Source organism: Anopheles moucheti, chromosome 3, assembly GCF_943734755.1.
Source record: "Anopheles moucheti chromosome 3, idAnoMoucSN_F20_07, whole genome shotgun sequence".
Lineage (NCBI taxonomy): Eukaryota > Metazoa > Arthropoda > Insecta > Diptera > Culicidae > Anopheles > Anopheles moucheti.
Window position 1 is genome coordinate 43,607,394 of NC_069141.1, and position 23,727 is coordinate 43,631,120.

The 23,727-nt window shown below is 37.0% G+C and overlaps 1 protein-coding gene across 2 annotated transcripts; it reads left to right on the top strand.

Annotated features, from left to right (window-relative positions):
* The first annotated feature begins 2,698 nt into the window (after nucleotides 1-2,698).
* LOC128302425 (platelet-derived growth factor receptor alpha) lies at nucleotides 2,699-18,610 on the top strand. Of its 2 annotated transcripts, none has more exons than XM_053039246.1 (21): nucleotides 2,699-2,741; nucleotides 6,661-6,895; nucleotides 6,960-6,984; nucleotides 7,086-7,273; nucleotides 7,360-7,673; nucleotides 7,737-7,930; nucleotides 8,039-8,064; nucleotides 8,138-8,165; nucleotides 9,075-9,243; nucleotides 9,334-9,512; nucleotides 9,569-9,597; nucleotides 9,678-9,811; nucleotides 9,911-9,974; nucleotides 11,701-11,866; nucleotides 12,011-12,165; nucleotides 12,249-12,406; nucleotides 12,885-12,952; nucleotides 13,371-13,533; nucleotides 13,669-13,774; nucleotides 13,963-14,068; nucleotides 18,019-18,610. In XM_053039246.1, the coding sequence occupies exons 2-21, from the start codon at nucleotides 6,830-6,832 to the stop codon at nucleotides 18,294-18,296; spliced, it is 2,616 nt and encodes an 871-aa protein (XP_052895206.1). In that variant the 5' UTR covers nucleotides 2,699-2,741; nucleotides 6,661-6,829; the 3' UTR covers nucleotides 18,297-18,610. The 2 variants fall into 2 exon arrangements, with proteins under 2 accessions (XP_052895206.1, XP_052895205.1); XM_053039245.1 differs by having other exon boundaries at nucleotides 8,141-8,165.
* Nucleotides 18,611-23,727: the final 5,117 nt, after the last annotated feature.

Sequence of the window (23,727 nt, forward strand, 5' to 3'; positions counted from 1 at the left end):
ATAATATACCATGTTTATAAATTTCCACTGAGCACGCTTGCACTTAAATAGAAGCTGAAACCCTCAGTAATTAAGCTTGTTGCTCTAGGTAGCAGGTTGATATTGAATGTATTTAATTAAGGGCGGTCCCATCCGAATCATTTAACCGTGGAATGAAATATTCTGGGAAAACTAAGTCTAGTATTACCTTTATAGTAGCAGGTATGACCTGGCTTAGATCGTTACAATAAGGTATGGTACGATGTTTAGTGTCCATTGGGTACAATATGTGCACTCTACCTAGAAACTGTAACCGGCAAGTAATAAATTTAATGTGGAATTCACATATCTGCTATTACTATAACGTACCATCCGGCAAGCTGTGCCGGTAAGCAAGGAACAAAAAGGCAACATAATAATGTTGATACTCCCAATGGATAAAATATAATAAGCATGACGTATCCAGTTAAATGCTTTCAAGAAACACAGTTAATGTATTCCTCTTGGCAGTGACCTACTTATCTGCATGTGTCGGTTGAAATCAATCCGGAATTATAATACACTGCATTTAGCACCAATCTAACCGTGTCAGCATTACACAACGCGAAAAAGTTACAAACACTGCATAAAGGGAGAGAAAACGGAACGACTAACTGCCTAATTAGATTTCGTTTCTTAAATACATTAATAGCGGTCAATTGCGTGGAATGATACTGCAAATATGCTGTGCTCGATCGTTTCCACGGCCATATGTTTCCAATTTTACGGCACTACCTATTGGCTGGTTGGCGTACGCGTGTGCAACCGGTAGGAATGATCGATTGAACAGTGGCAAAAATAAACAATCATTTTCATTACTAATGGCAGTGGAAATTTATCTGTGTAGCAATATTTGTCTAACGGATCGCATTCAATGCTCAGCCTCCAATTTCCGGCCACAGTCGCTCCTGGGCAGAATCAAAAACACACCGGTTTATGTGCAGGTCCGTCTGTCTTTTCTTGTTATGAGCGTAAATATTTACGTCCATCTACTACCGAACCTAGACGCGTCCGATCATGCACGATTGAGATGTCTGAACATTGCATCGATTGTGTTGATAAATAACCAAAACCAAATAAAATAATGAGTCTGGCAAACTCATGTTGTAGCAAATGTTGTAAAAAAAAACCATTAAATCCAGCACTATGTGTACCGCACTATACAATAACATACCAGCTTTACAGAAAAAGAACACCAAAATGAAACCAATCAATATTTCATGTACGATATACGGATCGGCCGTTCTTCCGTGAATAAAAAAAATATTATATATAAGCAAAATATTGCTTCCTGTTTTAAAATTTGGAATTAACATGTATAAGCACTTTACTCTTAATACGTTGAAGAACAACTTTGAACAACGAGCGTTGATGTTTAAACAACATGAGGTTTGATCCTGGGAAAGTTTTCCGGTGTGCGCTTTGAACGATTTTTTCTCATTTCGAATGTGAAACGAGTCACATGATGCAATTAACAAAGAATGCTCTGAATTACAGGGGACTTAGACCGTATTTTTACACTACAATGTAACGTTTAAAATGTTTTTTGCACGCCTTTTTTCCTCGAATTAATAAAATACACAATCATCAACTGATTGTTTTTTCCTTTTTTGATGTTTGTAAATTTTTTTGGCTTGGTTTCATCAAAAGTAATTATGGAATATATTACTCTCTAATAATTCAATCATAAATATTCATTTACCTATTCCCGTTCTTCATCGGCTTGCTACATTTTAATAAAGAGATGCTTCCCATTTGCTTGCTCACTTCCCCTACATATTTTGCTTGTAATGTTTTTAGCAACGCTCTTCATTTTAAAGGATTTCTTTCCCGGGCGAGGCATGCTAATTGTTTTTGACACTGTTTTAATAATCGTACACTCTCAGTACGGTGCCTTCGGCGATCGCACCTACAAAGCTCTACGCCACCCAGCAACCATTGCGGCTACGCGTAGGCCGCGCATGGTAGCTGGTAGAAGTTAAACCATTCTTCGGAAACCGGCTTGGCTCGATTGGGTCATTCTTGTCCATTTGATAGCTATTCCATTTTCTGCCGATATTTGATTTGACAAATCGAGGGCAAACATGTTTAAGCAATACAAACTCCACCTTGCAGTTGAACATACCTGTACAAGGTTCGCTCGCACACAAGCAATGACGATGCGTCCCGAAAGGCCAAGGAAATGTGGATGCGAGAGTCATGATGAAAATCGCACTTTGCCTATCATTCGCATGTTTATTTACACATTCCGTTTGTTCTACTCGCGGGATGGAATCGTTTCGTAGCAGTAGGGTGACATGGATGGTGCGCGAGGGTTTGCTAAACGTACAACGAAGCCACCATAAACAATCGCGTCCAGAGAGCGGAACACGAGAACATCCTGCAGAGCACGGCCGATAAGCAGCAATCGTGAGAGCATCGGTACGTCGGTGCTGTGCCATTTGATCGTACCAGCGCACCAGTTGCATGTGACACTTGATTCCCGACGGAAGGCCCCACATCGCTAGTGGCTCGTGTGTTTCCCGTGCCTGTTCACCGTAGTGCGCGTATCTTATCTTAGTGTTTAGTGCGACGGGAGTGTCACGGCTAAATTGTGTCGCAACCGTTTCTGGTTACGCTCGAAATGATAAATTGATTCCGTGTTTGCTTTGGTACCACCTCCTCCACAGCACAGTGCTAACCAGTGACGTGTAATGAGATATTAAAGCATACTAATGAGAAGAGTAAGCCATGCGCTAATTTGATCGCTGATTTGTTAGTGTAACTATTAGTGCAAGCGTGGTGACATTTCTTACGCCAGTATAGTTGAAGTACGACACTGTTCTAACGTTCGCCCAACACGCTTAAGATCAAACGGTTTCCGTGCACGTATCTCGTGGCGATAGTTCAATTCCACCATCTACCGATTATTAACGTCGTACGCGCCGAGTGTAAGCAACCTCAAAGCCCTGAAGCTCTTTATAAGATTAGTGTGCATGGTTAACTTTAATCGATTGTATACGAAAAAAGGGGGACGAAACCATGGTGTTTGTGCCGGATTGCTCCATATTAAAAGAGCCTTTTTCTTCAAGCGCGTGACGCTTGCCTGCTTGCCCCCACCAAAATGAGCAACACTGAAGTTGTTTACTGATAATGCTTACAATCGGAATTGGCGTCGTGAAGCGTTGATAAGATTGTGGCGATATCTTGCGTCAATTTGTTGAACGCCCAAGGAATCTGTCGCACCCATTTTTTCCTGAAGGTTACTGTGCGGCAAGTTTCGCCGCCCGGTAGTTGGTTAAGCAACAATAATAACAACTGCGCCATTGGCGCATACCAAAACGAACACTTGGGGGTGGCTGATAAGCATTCGAAAATTTCGATACAACTGAACGATACAGGATGCTCGAAAAATAGTTGCCACACTTTCAATAGCCCGATGGATATTGATACTTTGATCCTTTGTTGAACCATTATCCTATTTCTTGAAAATGTGCCAACCGCATCTTTAAACTTGGGATAACATGAAATTTCATGCGGGTTCAGGATACTAACAAACAAAAAGAAAAGTGAAACCGTATAACTCTAGCTCGTTCATTCATTATATGATCCTTTCGCACAGTTAGCAAGGAAATGTGTGCACATGTTAGGGAATGCAGATGAATGACTCGTATGGTTTGAGAATTTGAAAACAAAATCAGATGAATAGTGTAGCATGTTGATGAGAATAAACCAGTGGCTCTAGAATACCTCGGCCTTTTACGGATGTCCGAGATAGATGCGTTTTTATTTATCTACAAATCCCACTACACGTCTTATTGTGTTAATTGTCAGACGATATTCAGGAACGTCTCGTACAAATTTCAAATCAATATATCGACAAATAACGAAATTACACCTCAACGATAGCACGTAAATTCTCCGTTTTTAAATGCGTTAAGTGTGGTCAAGTGTGGGTTGGACGGTGGTGTATTGGTTGCGGTGCTGGTTTTCACACGACTGGACCGGTCCAAAATCCCATCCGGAAAAATCCCCCATAGCAAGGACTGACATTCCGGCTTCGTGGTAAAATTCGTGGTCTAGTACGCCAGAAATGGTAGGCATGACGACCTAGAAGTACGACGAGACGAGAAGTGTGGCCAAGTACACCCGGAATAAGGTATTCTTTAACTGTTTGGAAAAGAAAACATATTCGAGCGAATATATTTAGATTAATCTACCAATAGTAATTATCTCATCGGTCTGCTTTTTGAATAAAAATAAAAAAGGCGTTAAATGTTAGGCACCTTTATTAAGGATATTAAAAAAAATGGAATCACAACGAAACGCTGGTGGGTAACGAAAACTCCAAATTTTTCACAGCGCTCCAAGCAAATCCTGTCAAAATGTGCATTATTAAATTTTTAAAACATGTTTTTTTACTTCCCATGCAACATGGAATGTTTCTTTCCCTTTTAAAACGACCCTTTTATCGAGCTTCTGTGTGGATATTTCCCCTGGCCTCCTGCAGAGAGTGAAAAAATGCGGTAACAAATGACGAAACAACAAAATGACAGTGTTACATTTCTATAAATTCTACAATGAGATGGCGAAAATTAGATGAAGAAACATGAAAATCAAATAAGGAGTCAACAACATTCAAGTGACACTGAAAGGGTAACAAAGGGACTGTTGAACCATAATGCGTAGATAGAATTGGGAAAGCAAGCAAGAATAAAACGAAAACGAAGGATTATGAAATTGATGTTAGAGATTGTATATTTCCGGTGTGTCATGTTACGCTAGTCCCCTAGCTTGAACTGTAGAAGATTGAAAGGTTGAACAAAGTAACTTGTTTCTTCTAAATCTATTTTTTCTATTTTTATTTCTATCCGGCCAGTACAACCTTAAACGATACTCGTCAATCTAAGTGATGACCAAACAAAGCAACAATGCAGTTTCTTAAGACAACACGGACCTTTCATATCCTGTGTTTAGTAACGTGTTATTCCCGTGGTACGATTCGCATCTTTAGTTACAAAATTAATATCTTGATTTAAAGTCTTCTGAACTTTAAGTAACTTCTGAACAAGAAGCACTCCGAGATCACTGACTGACTACGTATTTACATTGTAAATCGTTTAAGGTGTAAAGGACATAAAAGAACATGTAAAATGTATGTAAGTTATTTGTTGCTGAGTGCAAATGGAGCAAATACAAAATTTTTAAAAGCCAACAAAAAAAAAGCAGATGATCAAAAACCGGAGGCATGCTAAAGCATTATTTAAAAAATTAAAAGAATAATAACATGGGGTGTTCTCTTTCTTGAGCAACTCCAAATAGACAATGAAATTCACTCGATCAAAAGACACCAATTCTGGCTTCTCTTGTTCGAGAGGGTATACTATAGATGCTATCAGCGATCACATTTGTCGAGTGAATTTATGCATCACATAGTTTAACTATTTGAATCAAACATTGTTTCAAGTTATGCTTGGAAGGATTGATTATGATGTCATACCAAGTAAACGGACCAATAAATTTTAACGTTTGCCGCGAAATGCAATACGCGACAGGAATATGGACAGGATACACAAATGAATAGTGATTGAAAATTGGAAGTGATAGGAAATTGGATGTGACGACGCGGCAGTTTATTGTCATATTGTTACCATAGTTTATTTGCTGTAGTTTTTTTTCTGTTCCCGGTTGATTTTATTAGTTTTTGCTTATTGGGAATTTGTCCGTAATACACGTTAAACCCACCAGAGGCGTGAAAACCTAGCGTTCAACTGAAAGCACACCCATTTGAATGCATTATTAAATCATGGAATTTACACTAACCACACGGTTTGATAAGTTATTTCGTTTAAATACCGATGAACGATACGGATTGTGCAGAACTGTGTCAAGCAAATGACGTCGAAGGTGTAAACTTTATTGCGAATTCTCCCCATATTATTTTAACGAGCTTGTTAGTTTAATGTCGAGCGCCTAACGGAGACTAAGTTGACCTCAAGGAGTTATGGTCAATGCGCTTTTATGGACCCTACTCTACTCAGAACGATTATCGATTTCATTAAGCTTAATTAAGTATTTGCACAAAGAATGGGCTTACGTTTGTTTAGATACGTTTCTTGCTGTATCGATTGCAGACGTAAATGTCACACTGGTGTTCATAAAGCGAGGCAATTAAATTAGTCCGTAAACGTGTGAGTCAGTAAACGACATATTTGTCAGCACATACGATGCAAGCCACATGCGTTACGGTTTAAAATGCACAGCATGATATACACACCTACACACGGTTTAAAGTGGTTTAATTTAGCCTTAGTGAAACATTAATTTGAACAATTTGTAATCCTTTGTAGCGTGCTTTGACAAAACACAATATGCAATTACATTATTTCTAGTCAGTTGCAGCAATTAACATAAACGATTTTTTACGTCAAAGTATATAGATGATTTATTAAACTATATGTTCACTTTGCTCACATGTCATAGAAATGCATTATTTTTTATTTACACTATGAGCTTTACCTTTAGCATAGCGTAACGCTCCCCGCATTGTAGAGCAATTTGATCGACATTCTCATGCTGTATATCATTTCATGTACATGAGAATCTGTATAAGTATTGTTGCATACAACGTATAGTCATAATTTTGCCTTTGATCCAATCTAGCGAGTCCATATAAGAACTCTCGTGATGTGAAACCTGTTTATTATCGGAGTGTTTTGCAGCAGTCAGCAGTCACACAACAATTGCTCGGATGATAGGATACTTATAGTCCGTATGAATCCTCACTGTGCCAACGCTACCGGTAGCCTTATCACATTAAAATGACATTTTAATGGAGGCTTTTAGCAAATGCTTCAATCTTTTCTTCATGGTCTGCACAGTGCTGAATGTAGGAAAGGTAATTTCACTAAATACTGTATAATTTTAGTTAGCTTATAAAAACAATCTCCCTCTGGTTTCAGATTTGTGCCTCAGCAGAACTTTACGGTAGGAACGCTTATTATAGTTGAAATTTTTCTAACATCAGTATCAATTTGCTGCTGCTTGGTTACGCATTGCTACAACGACTTACGCCTCTTACTTGCCAGGCCTAATAGTCACACCGATTCGCAGCGATCAGCAGGTAAAGCTGCATGTTTGGTGGAACTCCACCTTTACAGACACTACCGAATATGACGTTACCGTAACGCATATCGATTCCGCTAAATGTCCCCTGAAGGATAGCCCGTTCCAAAACAATAAGCACATTAAATGTGCGCCAATCGTTGTGAGCGCGGTAAGCATGTTTAGTTCGGTACTTTTTAGCGCATGTTTAGAACCTTTTTGTAGTGCATTTAGTTAACTCTTCGTTTCTTTTTTTAGGCAATTACCGAAATTATAATTCCCACAGACGATGACGGACATCGTAAGCATATCTGTCCGATCGAGCTGTATTGCACCTATTCGGTAGCGGTACAGACAATGGATTTTTCCTATAAAATAACGCATCTAATTGAATTGCCAGATTGTGTGGAGGGTTTATGCTCCTGCCACTATGCAGAACATTTGCCTCGGCTCGTTAACACATCTGCTGTTATTAACAGAACCAGTAATCAGCTCATCGTTAGCTGGACCCTAGACACATTCGAATTAACGGATTTGCCTGAGAACATTACGCTCAAAGCGATTCACATCGAGTACGGCCAATTGTATCAAATCTATTCCAACTATTTTGCATTAAACATCCCATACGATTGCAGTGTTCGGCGTGGAACGAATAACGATCTTGCATGGGGCGGTCAACATTCCAGCATGAAGGAACTGGCCCTTCCCATTGACTCCAATATGTACATATTCGATATCAATGATTTGGCCGGCAGCAAGTTCATCTTCCTAATCCAGCTGAAAGTAATTGATACAAGGGAATGCGAAAGCGCTGCGAACGTACTGCGTGGTAATATTTTAGCAAACATAACATTTCCTAACAAGCGTAACCCATACATTTGTTTGTTAAACATTTTTTCCGTTTTCGATTGTTTGTCTGCATATGTACAACATCCAGTTACACTCCCCGATTCCAAACAGCGGGTAGGTTTCATTAGAAATAATTCGATATATTTTCTTTAATAATTAAGACATTCCATTTCTCTCGATGTTTCAGCAGCACAATACAACCGTGGGTTCTAAAGGTAAGTTGGTGTTTAGCAAAAAACAGAATTACTTTATGTGTAACATACCGACATATTGACTGTGTGTTCTATCAAAAACTTTCATGACAGTTTGTAGTTCTGTTTTGACATACAAATGCCATTTTGCTTCAACACCGTGTTTCTGGTGGAGACGCCTGGTACTTTGTGTTTCTATAGACAAATGTTTACCATGGCAGTAGGCAATAGGCGTTCACTTAATTTCGTATTGTAATATTTTTGTTCTTTTCCCTCGATTGGTTCCTAAGCATATTTTGAATTTCCTCTTGGGTGGCTTAACAAGACCATTTATTGAGTACATTTAAACATTTTATTCTAACTCTTTATAGCAGAGAATATTTACATATTCGGTCCACACCCGAGTTACGCAGTGCTCGAAAAGCGCGAATTTTATATATTATCGATGTGTAGAATTAAATTCCTAACTACTAAATTTCGAATAATCGCAAATCTACGTTACATTTTTTATAACAAAATATACTTTTTTTTATAATATTTCAAATCTCAACATAAACGGTTACATTCGAAAAAATTATGAATGTGATTCGTAACTAGGAAATAAGTATTCGATCTCTTAATACGAAGTTTTAATGGAAATTCGTGTTATAGGGATATTCGAGATACGGGGATTATCCGCGATTATTATCTGGATCGCAATATCATCGTAACACGTGTATCACCAAATGTGTGAAAAATTTTTGATAATTGATAAAAGGATCCGATATTTTCTACCCTGGATATTCCATGAAAATTACACAACAGTTCGACAGTTGCTTTCACTGTTCTATTTGACGATTTGAAACATTTCTGTTTACATTAAATTTCCGATTGTAGATTTAAATTACTAATTACTTACAGTGTATTAAATAAAACTTTTCTCTTGCGCTTCAGCAATATGTACGAACGATACCGGATGCGAATGTGATCGCTTAAATAATTTACCCGACTTCCTGCTTGATGCACGCTTCAAAGAATCAGAAATAGTAGTAACATGGCATCCATTAAAAGTCGTTAGCTGGCATCAGACATCGACAACCGATATAGTAGGACTGTCACTAGGGTAAGCATTTTCAAGGTCGAACATACGCCACCGTTAAGCATGTTGTTTTATCGTTAACTAACATTTACAATCAAACAATTACAATTAAAGAATTCAAGCGGAAAAAACTGGAACTCTTCTTTGCTCTGTCACCGTGGATCCTACGACCAGCAATACCTACACGTTCTTTGTGGATGAATTCTCAACGAACCATGGTAACAGTTTTCTACTAATGTCAACCTTCGTTGACGCTAACAATCATTGCGAACGATCCATGCCCACGTACAAGGGTAAGTTTGTGTCTCATTCATGCTCTGACTATACAATTAATACTCTGTTTTCTCAGTTCAGAACCATCCTTCTAGGTCTATTTTGGTAAGTGTTGTATGGTTTCTCTTCAAATCGTAGGACATAATTTTCAAATAGTTCAATTATGTTTCATTCATTTTCCCAAGCTGCCAATATTGTTCGTTTTACTCGCAGTATCTGTTGCGGTAGCAATCGCTAGCTGTATATTTATTTATTACAGGCGTCGTACCAAATTTCGATGGAAAGCTAATAATTGGAGAGGCGTTTATGTGCGTTCCAGGTAAACAATTGCTACGTTCGATTAAACCAATCATTATGCGATTGTGGTCAGTAGATCATGCGTTAGTTTAATCCTAACTATGTTTCTAACATTTTGCAGTGGTGATCATCATCCTCAAGTAGCGATGGAGGAAAATCGATTGTACATTGATATGGACATTTTGGTAAGCGGTATTATAAATTAAATTTTAAGCGGTAAATTATAATTAACTTGATCAACATGTAAAAATGATTTTTGAAAACTCAACTCAATCTCTTAAATCGTTAAATCGTGGCAAATAGCCAAAAGGTGGCCAACGCCACTCAATTAATGCGTCAATCCCAAAAGTAATGAGGCTTATTTCAATATTATATTATAAGCTAAAGCTAATGCCAAAACTTTTCTTTTCGTTAGAACGGCCATGCCATATCGACTTATTTTTACCACGGAACCGGATAGTCAATCCTAGGGATTGGTCAGGGTGCGATTTTTCCTCGGTCCAGTCGTATCCGGTTCCGGTACCAATACAACACCGAACCGTGCCAGTGGCAGAACTTTTGTAACCTTTAAAACAGACAAATCTCGCTTTAATACATTAAAGGAAGCAGCTGTTCCAGCGAAGGCGCCTTCGTAGGCCTCTTTTGGAATCTTGGGAGCAGCTTTGACATTCTTTTCTTTGCCTTCAATCGAGTCTCAGTGCTTCCTCTTTAGTGCATTTTTCAATCAATATTCAAGCAATAAAAAAAATGAAGGAAAGATAAGTCTGCCATGGAACCACGCCGAAGTGAATATGTACCGGATAGACGGTTACAAGAAACGCAGTGACTGAGCGCCTCCATTGCCCAAAAAACAATGACTCGCAGACATTCTCCTCTTATTGAACTGATACGACTGACACCTGTCGCACGTAAAAATCTTTTCCTGCCTCCAGTGTCATTGCATTCGAAAACAAAAATAGACTCATTACTTTTGTGGCTTGCCCTACACAACAGCCATTATTACGCTGCGTTAAACGTTGTCTGTTATTTTTCAAACAATATTCGTTACTCATGTGTTTTAAAATAAAATTATCATCACTATTGTGTATTGTTCAACGGACTTAAGTCTAATTAAACTTGATAAATTCGTACTATCTTAATCTTAATATTTAATGCTAAAATTAGTTTGCAACTAAGATTACTTGCTGTTTGGTAGCCTAAATGTATCTCTTGTTCGAACTACTCTTTCCGGTGCATATAAATTCATATTTTCTAACGAACGAATAATATCGGAACACAAGTTTGAGCTGAACAGAATTATGTTCACAAAAAGAAGCGGCATCGCTAAGACATGTAGATACTTCCTGGCCTGTAGTTCATGTTCATATTTTCTTTCGGCCTGTAGTTCATGTTCATATTTTTCTGCTGAATGCATCTCTCAGGAAAAAATATATAATTTGCTAAAACATTAGTTTACCAAACAGTATAATACATTGAATGAGATTTCGTAAATTATATCTGATGTTCGCAACTACAGTGGAGCGCGGATTATGCATGTGCATGTGCATCTGATTATCCGTGCAACACGTAAATGATAGCTATGATTATAACACGTAAATAGCTCAAATTCAAATACAACAAACTGAAGTTTTTTTTCTGCAACAATAAAACAAACTTTTTGGTAGAAAAATTAAATAAATTATACACTAAAAAACCCTACTATTCAACATGAAATATTCTACGAATAGTTTGCACCTGTTGCTAAATCCGTTTAAATCAGTTTAAAAATCGATCGAATCAAAGCGATACATAATGAGTACCGTACTACCAGCGAAATCGGCCGTTTGAGGGCATTGTGATCTTGTAGCCTCGCTACTGATCACAGTTTATCTGTCATATACGATACATTCTATAATATTATTATTTTCACAGAACGCTCGCGCACGCGGTGATGCTGATTATTTGGAAGTCCCGCATTCCTGTCTCCGAATCGGACGTGAGATTGGAAAGGGAGCGTTCGGACGTGTGTTCATGGCAAGCGCTATTAAATTACCGGCTTTTAACGGGCCGAAAATAGTTGCAATCAAACAGCTAAAAAGTGAGTACTTTTAAAGTCAGATAGATTACCGTTCGATTTGCTATTCCTTCCATTATACTTACGAATGTACCGATTGACAACGAAATAATTACTATTCCAATCAATTAATTTATTGATTAATATTGTTCTTATATTCGCGATCAGAATGTTCATCGAGCGATGAGTTCGATGAGTTTCTCGATGAAATCACAATGATGAAAAAGGTGGGAAAGCATCCAAACATCGTTGCCCTGCTCGGATGCTGCACCATTAAAGAACCGCTTACGATGATAATGGAGTACGTTGGCTGTGGTGATCTGGTACAGTATCCCGGTACAATTTTCCGACCGAGAAAATGTATAACTTCCCCATTGTCGTATTGGTTTTGCACCATGCTTTGCAGTTGGAATACCTTCGGAAGATCCGCGCTAAACACTTGGCAAAGGTTCATCAGCTGGAAATAAGCTCACAGTTGGAAAATGGCAACTCGCTTCAAACCACAACTCCAGTTAACAACATGTTCGGTCCGATGGGGAAATATCTGGATCTATTACATACGTCGTAAGTACATGTTATGGGCTGTTTAAGATTGGAAAAAAAATTAATAGCAACATTACAAATTCTGGCGACCATATACAAAACAGCACAGAATACAAAATAAGGTATTAGCACCGCAAAACCTAGCCATATTTTACTATCCACAAATCTTTCATATCCTTTTTATATTTATCTAAAATATATAAATATATTAATTTTTTGTATCTTTATTTATTATTATGTGATAAGGTACATTAACGTTTTGATTTATGGATAAATGGCTTGCAAATGAAGAACAGTAGACAGTCGATCAAAAGCAAGGGTTAGGTGAAACGAGAACTTCAAATTCCATTTCGAACTATCCTATTCGAAATGCAACGAAACAGATTAAAATTTCGTACTGTTTCGTTTGGCGAATTAACAAATGTATAGAAGTTTCATCCTAAATTGGGTAGCTTTTGCTGTGTGCATACCTTACTTATTTAACTACGTCTCTTTGCAGCAGTTCTACCTCGGATGCATCATACATAACGCAGACGGACACCGCAACCCGACCATCCGTAACAGAAAGTAAGATTGCCACTGTGGTTGGGGATGATTTCATTTCATTTCATTTACAGGGTTTAGCAAGACACTTTGCGATTTAAACTGCGATTAACTTTAAAGATGATACTATTTTGTAAAATAGTGATATATTCCGAATAATATATATAACAATATTACTTTGTTAAAAATATTCTCCAAAAATGCTGCCCAAAATCCCCTGTTTATCTTCCCCTGGGTCTAACCCTGTATTATAAATTGTTTACCGAAACGGTTTTACAATATTAGCTTGTTTACTGCAATGCTTGTTTATAACAATGAAAAAAAATCTGCTACCACAAGTGAACAAATGAATTATAAATCAATATCTACAATCAGTGCCCAAATCAGTACAAATAAACTCCAATGAACCACAATATATTTTTACCTGCGGTTCCGTTTGCAGCTACCTACACCATGCTTAGCGGCACAATGGCTGACGAGGACAATGGCACCACGCTCGGTAGCTGTTCGCTAGAGTATGTACTAGATCACAAGGAGTTGCATAACTTTGCGAAACAAATTGCCTTCGGCATGGAGCGTTTGGAGGAACTTCAGATCACCCACCGGTAAGTGGCACTAAGTGTTTGTTCTTGTACGACAAAGAAACAAAATGGATTACACTAGGAAACCAATCCGTTGTTGGGAAGAATTTGCCGTTCGGTTAGGATTTATACCTCATGACCTTTGCCAAACCTTTGCAGCGATTTGGCCGCACGCAACATTCTGATCGACGAACGAAAAACGCTCAAGATATCGGATTTCGGTCTATCGCGCACCGGGATTTACGTCAACACCAGGAACAAAAAAGTACGTACTGAACTTTGATCTGCTCGGTTGAAAACAATCCAAGTGTCATCCTTCTGTCGGTACTTGATAGTGGCAAACAATTTATTTTCTACCGATTTTCACTTTCACACTGCTGCTTATCGCTTCCTTGTCGAGCATGGTAATCACTTTTTTATTTTCTCCGGTTTTATCACGCCTTTTCCCATCAGGTTCCGTTGCGTTGGTTGTCTATCGAGGCGATGCGGGATAATCTGTATTCGAACAAGAGTGACGTTTGGGCGTTTGGAATCGTGCTCTGGGAAATCGGTACACTAGGTATGGTATTCGGTGGTATCTTGGCACATTGTGCCAGCAGGTTTGATTAGCATGTAGAATAAATGAAATGCTTCGTACAATCGGGTGAAACATGAAAAGTCTATTTAGGGTGTTAGAACAACGATTTCGCTAGGGCAAGTTAGTCACTTCTATTATTCCAAGCACACCTTATAGCATCTTTTAAACAATTGAACGTGATGTATGAAATTGTTTGTACGATACGTGATGTATCGTACATTTAATATTTTTCTAACTAGGATTTTCTAATTATGAATCATCTATTTTATTAGTTTTTCGTATCTATTTCAACCCTTCATATGCAAGGGTACAAAATCTGAATTCAAAAGACAAGAATCTTTGTAGCTTAGCTATCTTGGTTGGACTAGATATCCAACCAATTTTGTACAAAAATCTATTCAAATTCTTTGAAGTACTTAAGAAAGCACTTTCTTCAAATTTTGTACAAAAATCTAATCTTATTGTTGTATTACAACAAATGTGATATCCTTCCAAACAGAATGTTTTAATTTTGATGCTCTCTATTTTGACTACATTCTTCCAAAACTTGCACACTACAAAACACAACAACATCGAGCAAAATTTAAGCATTTCTAAAACAAATGAAAAAAACTAAACTTTGATAAAATCAACATTCATAAAACAGTATTTTTGTGTACATTTTAAACGCTAGGCTGTAATGGGCTCTAATAGCTGGTCCTACAGTAAGAATGGTAGTACAATTAGCACAATTCCACGCCATGTCGGGATAGAATTTCACGCACATATAAACTATTCTCACCGGAACACCGGAGGTCACTAATGCTTAGAACACTCAAAATTAATAAAACGAAAATAAAATGATAAAACGCCGAAATTCAAAGATAGAAAAGTAGAACAAAATTTCATGGATATTTTTAAAAAAGTTATTAAGATTACGGAATGCAATTCCAGAGCTTCATGCAATAGACACGATAACCACAAGCCTGTTCGTGTTTGCATGTTTGCCCTGCAGGAATTAACGTATGCGTAACATATGGAGAAACTCCACCGAATTTTCGTACGAGTTCCCTACTGCATAGATGAGAACCCATCACTGGCTCATGATCTCTGGCTATGCTATTATGCAGGGTTGAGAAAAACCAGAGTGACAAGTAGTATTCCTGATCTGACGACCAAAGCATCGAACGCCGCGATAGCAGACATCACCGTAAATTGATGATGATCGAAGGCAGGGATCCTTGCGTTCAAAGGGACCTTAACTTTGTTTTGTGAAAGTGTTTAACTAGACCAGTCGCGTCTGATCAACAGGAAATTTCCCAACAAGAGCGAATGTTTAAAATATGATTTCGAATTGTTAATTATTTGTCCCTAATGGAACTCGGAAGCCATCACTCAATGCTCAAGCTTTTAGAACAAACAATTCTTAGCTTTTATGTGGAAATGGCTATAAAATGTTCAAAATCAAAATTCGAGTTTGCCTCTATGCTATTGGATTTAGTTATATAATTACTAAATCCAATAGCATAGAGGCCAACTCGGATTTTGATTTTGAACATTTGATAGCCATTTCCACAAAAAGCTAAGAATTGCTCATCGTTTTGTTTTGGGGGGCGTTAGCTAAAGTTCTGGGCAGTTGGCGTATGACCGCCCGTTAGAGATACACAGCCTTTTTCCTGAATGCTTATTAAGCTTAGGATTCCACTGAACTTCTATCTTTATTCCAGAAAAACGGCCAGACTGTATTGCTATTCAAGGGCATTCAATTATCTTTAATACAGATGTTTCGTCGTCATTCAAAACTTGTCCTGTTTTTAATGTACACGTTATTCGCAGTAAAGCCGACTTATTAAAAGTTATAAATGCATCCCTTAAATAGAAAATGTCTCAGGACATCGAATATTCAACGAATATTCGAACGAATAAACGAGCTGTTGAATGTTGAACAAATAAGTTGTAGAAATGAATATTGATTTTTAACATGTTCATTCGTTCATATTTTATCACATTTCCGAATACTACTATCTGAACTGACCATGAAGTACGTAGAATCAATATTTAATAATTATTCTTTTGATTAAATGCTTTGTATTGTATTAGTTTGAATGGAGTATTCGTATATAATTTTATTATTGGATACTTTACTTATCAGAATAATAGGTGATATTCCAGATAGTATGGAATTTTATACGTAGATATAGTCTTTTTTGCAAATTTTGCCTTTATATGTTTCATATGAAAGAGCATGCTGTTGTAAGTTTTTTATCCGGTATTTTATAATAGACTTTGCGGAAGTAATGAACAAAATTTAACCTTGCTTCGTTTTGCGGAACACCAGTGGTTTGTTGTCCAATAGAAACGAGTGGTTCGTCAAATGATTATTTCAAATGCAATCTGACAGTTTCCCAAAGTGATAATGACGCAATCGTGGATTTGTCGTAATTAATTATCACATTTTGCTGTGTTAAAACTTATTAACTGGCTACAATGTCCATCTCCTTCAACGGGAAAAGTTTTTATGTGTCGCTGTGTGGAAAATTGTTTATCCAACGCTTTGCATATACGTTCCTGTAAGAGGATATAGGCAAGAAAAATCTTCCTAGATCAAGTTGGAGAAAGATCCTAAGCATCTATAAATATTACATCATTAGTCCAAAGGATGAACTACCCGAACTTTACAAGATTATCTCAGAAGAGAAGTCAAACTTCAAAGTTATTTTATTAATTCCAATTACAGCATTTTTCCTGATTGCGATTATTTACACGATTATACATAAAAATGTAGCAATTTGAATTGCTTCGGCTTCAACATAAAAAGGAATTCATTGTGTTGATTTTAATTAAGCTAGAATTTGAATCACAAAAACAAACATTAAAAAACAAAAACATTCAAAATGGCGGAAAAAATATAACAAAGAAAGGTCCTTTTGTTCTTTTTGTGACAACCTAAGCCACCATCAATTTTCTTAATCCACTTTAAAGATGGCAAAAATTTGGACACTCTAGCAGCATTATCGCGAAGCCGTCAATCATGCGTTTTCTTTTTATTTGCAAATGATTTTGTGGATTTAGATTATGCTGCTGCTTGTTCCCATGATTGGGGGAAAATAATCAATAACATGAATTCACCGCATGGGACAGCATCGCCTTTAAACGTAAAGGTAAATTATCTGCGATGTACTGTGTGAACATTGGAAACACAGTCTGTAATTAAATTACACCCCAATCGAATCGTATTCAATCTCAAATTATGTGCCGTCCAACTTTTCGGCTAATTGTCAATTTTAGGACATCGGCTAGCAAGGAAAATTGGGTATAGACATAAGTTAAACAAAAGAATAACTAGATCGCATCCGGTTGTTTCACAGCTTCAGTATTCTTGTAGCGGTTACGTTTTCGATTGGAAAAAATGAAATGAAATAAAAAATGATTAAATTTCTCATTGACATTCAATCTTACATTACGAAATTAATCATTGATCTTTGCACTAGATATATAATTCCATCACTTCCTAATTAAATCAATTTAATTAATCTAATTTCAAAAGTGGAGCCAGTGCTAGCCAGTCCCCGAAATACGAAGTTCACTAATTTACGCAGATCCAGAGATACGCGGTTTTTGGAAAGTTGACAACTGAGTTGGTTCATAGTACAAAATCTAGTTAAAAAGGCGAAAAATTGGTCTAAAATATCTTGCGTTGTTATGTTTTAAATTTATTTTAATGTATTCTTTCAAAAAATCGCCTGAAGGAAGTCAACTTTGCAATTTTGAAGTATAAACGATTTTACTCCCGGATTCACCTTACGCGGAAATTCGAGACACGCGGATTTTCCCCAGGATATATTGGTTCGCTATAATAGCGTATCTCGGGGACTGCATGTACTGCTCAATCTGCATTTCCTGCTTCTGCAAATACGTTTAATTATCTAATCCTTTTTCCTCTTTTCTTTAAGGTGGCTACCCGTATCCTTCAATCAGCAACCATGAGCTGTTTGCCTATCTGCAGGAAGGCAAGCGGCTGGAACGGCCGGAAAACTGCACCGCCGAGGTGTACGAACTGATGCTACAGTGCTGGCGCGAAGACCCTAACGAGCGGCCTTCGTTCAAACAGATATCAAAGCAGTTGCAACCACACAGAAGAATATACATTGATTTCAATGAAATCGAACCGACATACGTATTTCCACCGACCAGTGATCAAATACGATTGGCCATAGCGAACAATAAATGAGAACTTTCACTCACCACCGAAGGTGACATGTTGTGCAAGTACACTGTGTGTATGTGTGTAAATGTGAAATGTTATTTCTGCAGCTTTCTGTTCTAGGCGTTAATTGCCAATACCGGTTCAACTTGCTAAACATGCTACATTCTTCGTTTGAAACACAATAAATTTCCACGTGTGATTTAGATGTACCTTCAGTATAGTCAACCCTTTAACAACGAGTTTTATCCATCCCAGTGTTTTATCCGCATTTCGTTAAATTCTCTATGCAGGATGTTCTTTTTTCATCGTCTTTTCTTCTTTATTTCGTCAGAGTTTATATAAAAAGTTACATATACCGTTCCATGCTGAAAGTTCTTCAATGGATGGCTCACTCGCGAGATTCAACAGAAGTTCTTGAGTTATTGTTTTTTCCCCCTAAACTATTTGCCAACATCTTTATTTAATTGAAAACTGGTGTAAACTCTCCGGTGGCATTGATTCGAACAGTTATTGTTTATTCCATGTCAGGCCAAGCTTCTTTCAACTTTTTCAGCTTCATAGTTTTTCAATACGAGGTTTTGTTCGTTAATTTGAAGTATTTTCATTAAATTTTAAATTTCTCGTTAAGTTGTCAAAAGAGGATTGACTCGTTATGAGGGGATTGGCTCAAGAAATCGAAATAAATTCCGAGCTTACATGTATTGACGTTTTCTAACGTACAATGAAACTATTTTTACATTATTCCATAAAGGCACTTTTGCCATTGCAGTTAAAAATCCGGAAAAGTACAGAAACTAAATTGTTACCTGTTTAATGTTGCCAATGGAAAATGTTATATGCTTTGCGCAGCGAAAACATGACTGTGATACATACATAACATAATTACTCGTTTGTAGACAATTCTTATTAAACATATATTGCAATATTTGGCAAATTTTGCATTGTATGGCAATGAATTGTATGTATCAGGTGTATTTAGGAGGTTAGATAGCGGAAAATGACTTAAAACTTCATTATAGCATCTCTTCAAAAATTAACGAACGCGGAGGGATTAAAAGATTGAATCAAAGTACGAAGTAGTTGAGTCAAAGTTTGTTTCGTTCTTTCCTTCGTTTAAGTTAAAATCTTTCTCCTTGTGTGAGCACAAACCAAAGCACGGGCTTTTAAAAAGAAACACATTCCATACCAAATCCATTCAACAAGTTTAAACAATAAAAGTTGCTTTACAGAATTGAGCTTAATTAATTATTTCTGTAGGGAATTAGTACACATAAACTATACTTAGTCAGGTTATAATTCTAATGGTGTTCTTTGTTAGTAGTGTTAGCTACCTTACTATTAGAAGCATAAATATGTATTATTTTCTTCGATATTTTCGATAAATTTCGATAATTAAAATAAATTATGCTATAGAAAAAAATGTGCCACCAAAACACCATAAAACCCTTTTAAAGCGTTAAATGTTACAGTTGGAGCATTGACTCCAGAAGAAAATCGACGCACACTGCGTCATGTTGCTAACGAAATTGAGCTTATGGATATGGAACTTAAAAAAATGTCGTACTACCTACGCAACGAATGCACGAATGTATAATACGATAAAAAGCTGTAAAATTATGCAATGTAAAAAATCATTTCTGGCCAAACATGTCATAGAAATGAAATTGATGTAATTGTCTACAGTAAAACATGCGGATAACAATGTACCACGCACTGTAATGTAGTTGTGTGAACGGTTTACAGGGAAGTAATAAAATTGACTGAATTTAACGCAGTTAAGCGTCTCGACTTACAATTAATAAATATTCGAAATGTGGATATTATTGTTACTAATGCAATCATTGCAACGTAGCTATGTTCTAATACACGACTGTAATGCAGGCTATAAAGATGTCCTCGTTTTTAACCGCATTAAACTAACACGTTATTTCGCTGTAGAAGGAGGAAAAAAATAAATTACTGTGCCTGATTGTGTACAGCCTTGCATCGAATGTCTAGTCCCAACCAGCATAAAATCAGTGTAAGTAAAATATTAACACCCAGTTTGATACCCTCCAACTATGGTAACCAGCAAAATCATCATGTCCGACCAAATAATAATTGTTTGAATTTGTTTGTGTTTTTCACACCAATACGGCAGCAGATTTCTCGAAAGTTACGGACAGTAGAAGAACAGGAAAGAAGCTCGTATGGGGCTTGGGGTTCCGTGCACCTGCAATAAAACAGGAAAGGTTTTAGTAGCATAGCGGAAGCGATCGAGAAAGGACGACTTCACACACTGTTCACAAAAAAATAAAAAATTACACAACGTCGTTCCAAGTTCTTCAACAAACATTTCCAAACAATAATCAACGCTGCATTATCCTTGGTTCTATACCTATAAGCTGTAAAATACTAGACCCAAAAATTTGTAGGATCTGTTCAATTTACGACTTTCAAATGAAGATATTGACTCTCCCGCGCACTCTCCCTTCTATCCCATGGCATGAACAGTCCTCTTGAAATCATGTAGTAATCTAAGGTGAAATATATGAAAAGTTTGATTTTCCTCACCAATAAGAAAACGAAACCCTCGCATCGTACCCAGCTAAGGACTGGTCAAATAATTGAATTGGCAATACACGTGTTTAGTACTTTTAATTTACGTTATTTGTGGAAAATCTTCCCTTTAGACATTTTTCCTTCGTTGAATTTTACCTTACTGAGTGAACTGCATGTTCTATGCTCCATGCCTCTTGTTCGACGGACCTATTTTTTGTTCCTTGTTTCTTCCTTCCCCATCCTATGTCTATCACGAATAATCTTTTTTAGAGTACGAAACAATTTTGCCTTTAAGATTCAAACCGTTACATCAAACTTTGTAGAAACACGATTCAACGACGTATCTCGTTTGATGAACATTTCCGACTGAAGCTATCAGTTAGGTATCTGGCATCACCGGTCGGTGTCTCCGGAGCTGTTGCTGAGTCTGCTGAACAGCCAAAAGTCGCTCTGACAAAAAGGTGCCTTTGAGAATTGGCGATGCTTCACCGTGACGACGCGGTACCTTTTTGGGGAAAAGGATTTCTTTTTTGCTGCCTTTCTGATCGGCACCCTAGGGCACCCTTTTAACTCTTGTGAGAGGAGCCTGATTAGGTAACGGGTTATTTTTCCGCTAAAAGGGATAGCGTGTCGAACGGATTCACGCTTGCACTATGAAGTACTGACCTTTTGTGCTCCGCCTATCTTCTACGATAGACAGCCATGCCATGCGGTTTACAGTGAATGCATTTTTCGGCTGATTTTATGCACTCTGTGGTAGAGTGCGCTCCTTTGCGTTTGAGCAGTAAGAATAGTACTACAACAGTAAACGATTTTAAAGTAGAGACAAACCACTCAAAGCAAACCAAAACTGACTTCTACACACACCAACTAGAAGATGATTTAATAACCAAAATTGTTCTAATGGCTAAACGGCATCTCTAACCAAAAACAGAACCTAATTCAATATCTAATGTTAGAAAATAATGTTGATTTCGTTGGCTTTGCAGAAACCTTTCTTAAACCAAACCATAGATTCTCAATTCCTGATTACACGACGTACAGGTTAGATAGAACAGACGGTGCCAAAGGAGGAATTTTAATCTTAATAAATGATCACATTCAACATAAAGTATTAAGCGAAATTAAATTACTTACTACTCAATTGCAGCATATCATCCATGGAGCGAGCTCCGATGTGAGTAAATTTAAGTGTGATATAAAGGTATAAAGGTTTAGAAAAAAATATCTTTCTGACATGCGACGACCCAAATGCTAGACATAGGCTATGGATCTGTTCTTCAAACTCAGCTGGAAATTTCCTCTTTTAGGGAAATGCAAATAGGTAAATTTACAATCTATCACCCGTACTTCTCATCTACACACTATCTATCAGACGCATCACGAAATCTCTCCTCAATAGATTTAACTTAACCAAATATCACTTATGAAATATTCGACCTAATAAACCTGCTTGACCTCAGACCATCTATCCGTAATATTTTCCGTTTCTACTTCAATTTCCGGAAACAACTACGAACATAAAATATTTGATTACAGCAATGCTAACTGAAACGTATTCTAAGAACATATAAATTCCACGATACATATAATTTTAAGATACTATTTTGTGACACACAAAACAATAAACAAATCGACGAAATGATAAAAAAGCCCACTTTAACCATCATAACGGCTCAGCAGTACCTCTCAAAACACCCAGTACTTGTAGGATGGTTATACCCTCAGAAATAATCTTCCTCGTAAAAATCAGTAATACAGCCCAGAAAAGATGGAAAAGGAGCAGACAAAACGTTTTACACAAAAAATCGTATCATCGACTCAATAAGTTAGTTGAAATAGCTTTGTTTAAAGTTAGAAACAAGCAATGGAAAAATTACGTAATGTCAATGAATAACGACCTATTTATAAAAAAAAAAACAACAAACTTTAGAAATTGAAAATACGGCATTGCCGTCATAATGTAAATTAAATAAAAAAAAAACTTTAGAAATTCGATCTCACAGCACAAAGATTGTTTTATGAATGTTTTTTAGAACACAAAAGAATTCGCACAGATTCAAGCGCTTCGATGAATTTGTATCGGTTCATGCATGCCAATATATTCAATTTCCTACCGTAAAATCCTTTATTGAGTACTTTAGACTTATTGAAGACAATAACATAAGGGTGAAAATACATTGGATTAATTTCACCATAATTTCACCATATAATTTCAATTAAACCCTAATGCACCCTTATGGGTTTTTTTTCTAGATCGGTGAGCTCACCATTACCATTTCATGTATTTCGCTAGAACTAAAACAATTATTCGTAATTGGAATGTTACATGTTCCCATTTTTTCAATATTTCTCAGTCGTGTCCGCTTCAGTACAGGCTGATGCACGTTTCACAGAAGTTTGTCGTGAGTTTATGAATTATGAATTATATTTCACCAAAAACTAGGGTTTTCAGCTAAAGACTAAATTTATACAACCTACGATGAAAAATCATGTTTTCCTTGGTTTGTCTACATACCATGCAATGCTCGAATCCAAACGCTATACATACCTTCAAATAAACTGCACGTGAATTTGATAATTTAGATAGTATGGGTTGCGTTATCTTGAAAGTTGTGTTTTACCTGGTGCACTGTACGGCTCTAAGGCTACAATTTTTAAGCTGATAATTGTAACTACTATCCGAACATCCATCCAAACTGCATGAACAATTTCAGTTCATTAAAGGTTTATAACATCCTCAAAGTTTATCCTTGAAATCCTCAAGGTAACTCAATCCGAAAACTCAGGTCACCATCATCTCATGCTAATGGTCATGCTAACGTATAATAATTAGCTTTTTATGTTATACAGTGGATAAAGCAACATAATATATACTCTCTTCATTGATTATGACATACAATTTATTTTCGTG